This window comes from Scyliorhinus torazame, chromosome 2, assembly GCF_047496885.1.
Source record: "Scyliorhinus torazame isolate Kashiwa2021f chromosome 2, sScyTor2.1, whole genome shotgun sequence".
NCBI lineage: Eukaryota > Metazoa > Chordata > Chondrichthyes > Carcharhiniformes > Scyliorhinidae > Scyliorhinus > Scyliorhinus torazame.
The window spans coordinates 193096620-193103272 of NC_092708.1; the positions used below are offsets into that span (position 1 = coordinate 193096620).

General features: G+C 54.6%; 1 protein-coding gene across 1 annotated transcript in view; it reads left to right on the forward strand.

The window, feature by feature from the left end:
• LOC140394656 (collagen alpha-1(XVIII) chain-like) overlaps positions 1-6653 on the forward strand; it is a 227864-nt gene that overhangs the window by 199478 nt on the left and 21733 nt on the right. The window contains 1 exon segment of the mRNA XM_072481940.1: positions 3035-3176. Coding sequence (XP_072338041.1) covers positions 3035-3176 — 142 coding nt within the window.

A 6653-nucleotide genomic window follows, 5' to 3' on the forward strand; every position in this document is an offset into this window, starting at 1 on the left:
GATTAAATGTAAACTGTTTCTGCAGCATGTTTCTCTGCTCTTAATTTTTTTTTAAAACAGCATCATGGCCAGTGGGAATTGAGCACAGTATGTTGGCAGACCATTTATTCCACATGGGGCAAACTTTCTACACAAGCTGCACTCTGAAGTAGAGTCACTGGATAAGGAGCACTTGGCGAGGCAAATATTCTCCTTTCATAGTCAAGAAATATTAACACATGAATATATCTCAAGGTGGTTAGAGAGAGAATTGTTTTATTAACAATCCTGCCCAAAACATGGTGCTTCTTTTAGGTGTAAATAAAGTGGGTTAAGCTGTGAAACTGCAGCAACAGCTCATCACATGATGCATCATAATGTTCAGATGCCTCCATCGCCTAATTAAGCATGAAGAGTCCCAGTACATGTTTAACAGAATTATAGAATACTCAGACACACACATAATAAAACCCACCACTGTAGACAAGCATACAGTAAGCACAGGCTGAGGAATTGTTGAGTTTAAATTGGAGTCGATATCATTTCATTTATAATTTAAACTCATTACAAAATACACAAAACTTGAAGTATGCATTTTTACACATTTATATACATTTTCCTTGTGTTTAAAACCCATTAAGAGGAGCAAACTGAACTTTTGAAATATTTAACAGGATGACAAATATGATTCAGCATCCAAATTTGGCAAAATTATGCAGTCTTATAGACACAACTTGGGTACTTCAACTTCAGGAACTTTCACTTTATTATAAATTCAAACCTATTCTGTGACTGAAAAGTAGTCATCTTCATCCTTTTTGGCATCAGCTGATTGAGGATTTCCTCTGGTTTTGAAAAGCTTTTTTGCATTCAATTTCTGTGCATCTTGATGATTTTGATCTGGGTGATGTCACACAAAATGCTGGTTTTGATTTTGTGGACTTTGGACCAATTCTTCTTCTTGCTTTTTTTTTAAGCAGTTGATGAACATATTTGTCATTTTTAGTACTAACAGGGGGTGGCACAGTGGTTAGCATTGCTGACTCATGGCACCAAGGACCCAGGTTTGATCCCGGCCCCGGGTCACTATCCGTGTGGAATTTGCACATTCCCCCGGTCTGCGTGGGTCTCACCCCCACAACCCAAAGATATGTAGGGTAGGTGGATTGACCTTGTTAAATTGCCCCTTATTTGGACAATAATAATTGGATACTCTAAATTTTTTTTAAAAAATAAATTCTTAGCACTATCAGTGGGCCCCACCATTCGAGGACTGATTCCACTGTGGTATTTTTGGCAAAAGGAAGAAGGTTATAGGGGGTTGGCAGAGTGTGAAGTTAAGGCGCAGTCAGATCATCCACAATCTTATTAAATGGTGGAGCAGGCTCAAGGGGCTGAATGGACTACTCCATTTGGGGCGACATGGTGGCACAGTGCCAGGAACCCAGGTTTGATTCTGACCTCGGGTGACTGTCTATGTGGAGTTTGCACATTCTTCCCGTGTCTCTGTGGGTTTCCACCGGGTGCTCCAGTTTCCTTCCACAGTCCAAAAATGTGTAGGTTAGGTGGATTGACCATGCTAAAATTGCCCCTTAGTGTCCAACGGTTAGGTGGGGTTACGGGGATAGGGAAGGGGAGTGGACCTAGGTTAGGGTGCTCTTTCATAGGGTTGGTGCAGACTTGATGGGCCGAATGGTCGTCTTCTGTACCGTAGGGATTCTATGATACTCATGCTCTGAATTTGCATGTTCCTCTGTGAACCTCTTTAAACATAAAGGATTCTGAGGGGGTTTGACAGGAAAGATGCTGAGGGGTATTTCCCCACTTGGCGGAATCTAGAACACTGGATGGGGGTAGGGACCATGCCAAAATAAGGGGTCTCCCATTTAATATGGAGATGCGGTGGAATTTCCTCTCTCAGAGGGGCGTTAGTCTTTGATATTCTCTTCTACAGAGAGCAGTGAGGGCCAAGTCATTGAAGAAGTTCAAGGCTGAGTTAGACAGATTTTTCATTATCAAGGGTTATGCGGGAGTGGGGGGACAAACAGAAAAGTGATGTTAAGGCCGCAATCAGATCGGCCAAGATCTAAGCAGCAATTCAGAAAGTGTTTACTTTCCTGGGATGAAGGGCTTATCTTAAGGTTGGGCCTATACTCATTGGAGTTTAGAAGAATAAAAGATGACCTTATATCCTGAGGGGAATCGATAGAGTGGGTACCGTATGTTTCCTCTTGTGGGAGAGACTACAAATAGGGTACACATTTTAAGAATAAGAGGGCTCCCATTTGAGACCGAGATGAAGAGGAATTCTTCTCTCCAAGAGCGTTAGTCTTTGAAATTCTCTTCCCCAGAGATCAGTGGAGGCTGGGCCATAAAAAAACATTCAAGGCTGAGTTAGGTAGATTTTTGATAGACAATGGGAGTCAAGGGTTATGGGGGCTGGCAGGAAAGTTGAGCTGAACCCACAACCAATTCGGCCATGATCTTATCGAATGACAGAGCAGACTCAAATGACCCATGCCTGCTCCTAAATCCTATGTTCCTATTGAATGGCAGATCAGGCTTGATGGGCTGAATGGTCTACTGCTCCATCTTTTCCAGTCAAATTGCACACAGCTAGCTCCCATATGCAGGAATACGATAAAGGCCAGTTCATCTGTTTTTTTTGTGGTGTATATTGATGGATATGTATTAGCCAGGTCAACCGAGATAACACACTTGATCTTCTTCAAAATATTGCTCCTGAGTTGGATTCTTGGTTTGTTGCCTCATCCGGCAGTGCAACGCTCCCTCATTGTGTCAGCGTAGATTATGTACTTGAATCTCTGGCATGGGACTTGAACCCAAACCTTTCTGACTCAGAGGCAAGAGTGCCATTCATTGAACCATGGGTGACATCTATGTACCTCTGTATGACCCTCGCTATGTTTACCTGCACATGTTGTGGAGTATATGGCACAGATACTTTATGAAGTCAGACCCCGATTATCGGCAAACCTTTGTTCAGTAGCCCACTCCCCATTGTTGACTGATCATTATCATCTCACCTAACCAGGGCCCGAAAGGAGACAGTGTTGTTGGGCCCAGAGGATTACCAGGCAACCCAGGGCCCCCTGGTTACAGCTACCCTGGATCGCCAGGACTCCCAGGGCCTCCTGGCCCACCTGGACTGTCAGCTTCAGGACACCATAGAACAAGTTAGTACCTTTCCTGTCTTGTTTAAGAGGCTTGTTTTGTGACGTGCCTTCGGTTTTAAAGAAATGGGGTGGAGGGCTTAAGAAAGTAAGCAGAAATGAAGCAGTTAGGCTTCGTTTGGAACAGAGCGGGTTGGGTTTGAGAGGGTTGGGGATGGAGGGGAAGAGGCTTGGGGCTAGGATGGAGAGAGTTTTGTTAGTGAGAGTTAGGGGTTAGATGGAGATGGTTGGGGTTGCAGGGGGAGAGGTCTTGGGTTGGGGTGGGGAGAGTTTGGGGTTGGCGTGGAGAGGGTTGGAGTTGGGGCTGAGAGGGTTTGGGATTGGGGCTGAGTGTGTTGAGGAGGGGAGAGTTGGGGCTGGGACTTTAGATGGTTCGGGTAGAGAGGGGTTGGGGTTGGGGTGGAGAGGGATGAGGTTGGGAGGTGGAGGGTTTTGGGGTCGGGAGGGAGAGGGTTTGGGGGTCAGGGGGAGAGGGTTTGGGGGTCGGGGGGAGAGGGTTTTGGGGTCAGAGAGAGGGTTTGGGGGTCGGAGAAGGCTTGGGGGTTGGGGAGAGGGGTTGGGGGTCGGGGAGAGGGGTTGGGGGTCGGGGGAGATGGTATTGGGGTCGGGAGGGAGAGGGCTTTGGGCTCGGGAGGGAGAGGGTTTTGGTGGTCAGGGGAGAGGGTTTGGGGGTTGGGGGAGAGAGTTTGGGGGTCGGGGAGGGGGGTTGGGGGAGAGGGCTTGAGGGTTGGGGGAGAGGGGTTGGGGGAGAGGGCTTGGGGGTTGGGGGAGAGGGCTTGGGGGTTGGGGGAGTGGGCTTGGGGGTTGGGGGAGAGGGTATGGGGGTGGGGGAGAGGGTTTGGGGGTCAGGAAGAGGGTTTGGGGGTCGGGGAGAGAGTTTGGGGGTCAGGGAGAGGGTTTCCGGGTCACGGGAGAGGGTTTGGGGGTCGGGGGAAGAGGGTTTGGGGGTCACGGGAAAGGGTTTGGGGTCGGGGGAGAGGGTTTGGGGGTCGGGGAGAGGGTCTGGGGGTCAGGGGAGAGGGTCTGGGGGTCGAGGGGAGAGAGTTTGGGGGTCAGGGGAGAGAGGTTGGGGGTCGGGGAGATGGTATTGTGGTCGGGAGGGAGAGGGTTTTGGGTCGGAAGGGAGAGGGTTTTGGTGGTCAGGGGGAGTGGATTTGGGGGTCGGGGGAGAGGATTTGGGGGTCGGGGAAAGGTTTTGGGGGTCGGGGGAGATTGGTCGGGGGAGAGGGTTTGGGGTCGGGTGAGAGGGTTTGGGGTCGGGCGAGAGGGTTTGGGGTCGGGTGAGAGGGTTTGGGGGTCGGGGGAGAGGGCTTGGGGGTCGGGGGAGAGGGTCGGGGAGAGGGTCGGGGGAGAGGGTTTGGGGGTCGGGGAGAGGGTTTGGGGGTCGGGGGAGAGGGTTTGGGGTCGGGTGAGAGGGTTTGGGGGTCGGGGAGAGGGTTTGGGGGTCGGGGAGAGGGTTTGGGGGTCGGGGGAGAGGGTCGGGGTAGAGGGCTTGGGGGTCGGGGGAGAGGGTTTGGGGGTCGGGGGAGAGGGTTTGGGGGTCGGGGGAGAGGGTTTGGGGGTCGGGGGAGAGGGTTTGGGGGTCGGGGGAGAGGGTTTGGGGGTCGGAGGAGAGGGTTTGGGGGTCGGAGGAGAGGGTTTGGGGGTCGGGGGAGAGGGTTTGGGGGTCGGGGGAGAGGGTTTGGGGGTCACGGGAGAGGGTTTGGGGGTCGGGGGAGAGGGTTTGGGGGTCGGGGAGAGGGTCTGGGGGTCGAGGGGAGAGAGTTTGGGGGTCAGGGGAGAGAGGTTGGGGGTCGGGGAGATGGTATTGTGGTCGGGAGGGAGAGGGTTTTGGGTCGGAAGGGAGAGGGTTTTGGTGGTCAGGGTGAGTGGATTAGGGGGTCAGGGGGAGAGGGTTTGGGGGTCGGGGGAGAGGGTTTGGGGGTCGGGGAAGAGGGTTTGGGGGTCGGGGAGAGGATTTGGGGGTCGGGGGCGAGGGTTTGGGGGTCGGGGGAGAGGGCTTGGGGGTCGAGGGAGAGGGCTTGGGGGTCGGGGGAGAGGGCTTGGGGGTCGGGGGAGAGGGCTTGGGGGTCGGGGGAGAGGGCTTGGGGGTCGGGGGAGAGGGTTTGGGGGTCGGGGGAGAGGGTTTGGGGGTCGGGGAGAGGGTTTGCGGGTCGGGGGAGAGGGTTTGGGGGTCGGGGAGAGGGTTTGGGGGTCGGGGGAGAGGGTTTGGGGGTCGGGGAGAGGGTTTGGGGGTCGGGGGAGAGGGTTTGGGGTCGGGGGAGAGGGTTTGGGGGTCGGGGGAGAGGGTTTGGGGGTCGGGGGAGAGGGTTTGGGGGTCGGGGGAGAGGGCTTGGGGGTCGGGGGAGAGGGCTTGGGGGTCGGGGGAGAGGGCTTGGGGGTCGGGGGAGAGGGCTTGGGGGTCGGGGGAGAGGGCTTGGGGGTCGGGGGAGAGGGTTTGGGGGTTGCAGCGGGGAGTGTTTTGGGGTTGAACAGGAAACTGTTGTGGAAGGGGGGGTTGATTGGGGAGAATATTGTGGAGTAGGTTTATGTTGTGAATCTCATTTCCACTCCGTGAATCAAGTTTGTGCTGTCAGCACCTTTGAAAATGACTAATTCTGATTGGAGCTGACTCTCACTCCCGCAGTGACATTTCCGCCCATGAATAATGGCTCTGTGAGTGAGACTTTTTACAATGCAAAACTCGACTCTGGCCTGAGTAGTTGGGGAAAGAAAGATTCCTGAACTTGTCACCTGTTGCTGCTGATAACTGGAGATACTGGGCGCGATTCTCCGTTTCCCCCCCGCCAGGTAGGAGAATCGCCGGGGGTCGGCATGAATCCTGCCCCCGCCGTCCCCCTAATTCTCCCGCCCCCCCAAAAACTGGCCCGGCGAGAGTCGCGCTGCCCGCCTCGGAGGCGGGGTCCGGCACGACTCAATGGGCGCCGGGGCTGCCCGAAATCTCCGGCCCGCAAGGCCGAAGTCCCGCCCGTCTGTTGCCGGTCCCTCGGGCGTAAATTGGAGTAGGTCCCTTACCGGCGGGACCTGGCGGCGCGGGCGGGCTACGGGGTTCTTGGGGGGGCGCGGGAGGTTCTGGCCCCGGGAGGTGCCCCCACGGTGGACTGGCCTGCGATCGGGGCCCTGGGGGCACTCTATCCTTCCGCACCAGAGGCCGTGGTCCTCCACCATTCCCGGTGCAGACTCGAATCCCTCTACGCATGCGCGGGGATGACGCCAGCACATGTTGGCGCTCCCGAGCACGTGCCGGCCGGCAGAGGCCCTTCGGCACCGGTCGGCGTGCCGCCAACCACTCCGGGGCGGGCCTAGCCCCTGAAGGTGCGGAGCATTCCGCACCTTTGGGGCGGCCCGACGCCGGAGTGGTTTACGCCACTCCGTCCTGCCAGGAACCCCCGCCCCGCCGGGTAGGGGTGAATACCGCCCCAGATCACAACTTTAGCTGCAAATGGACTTCCAAATTAGTTAACAACTGATTCCCAAATT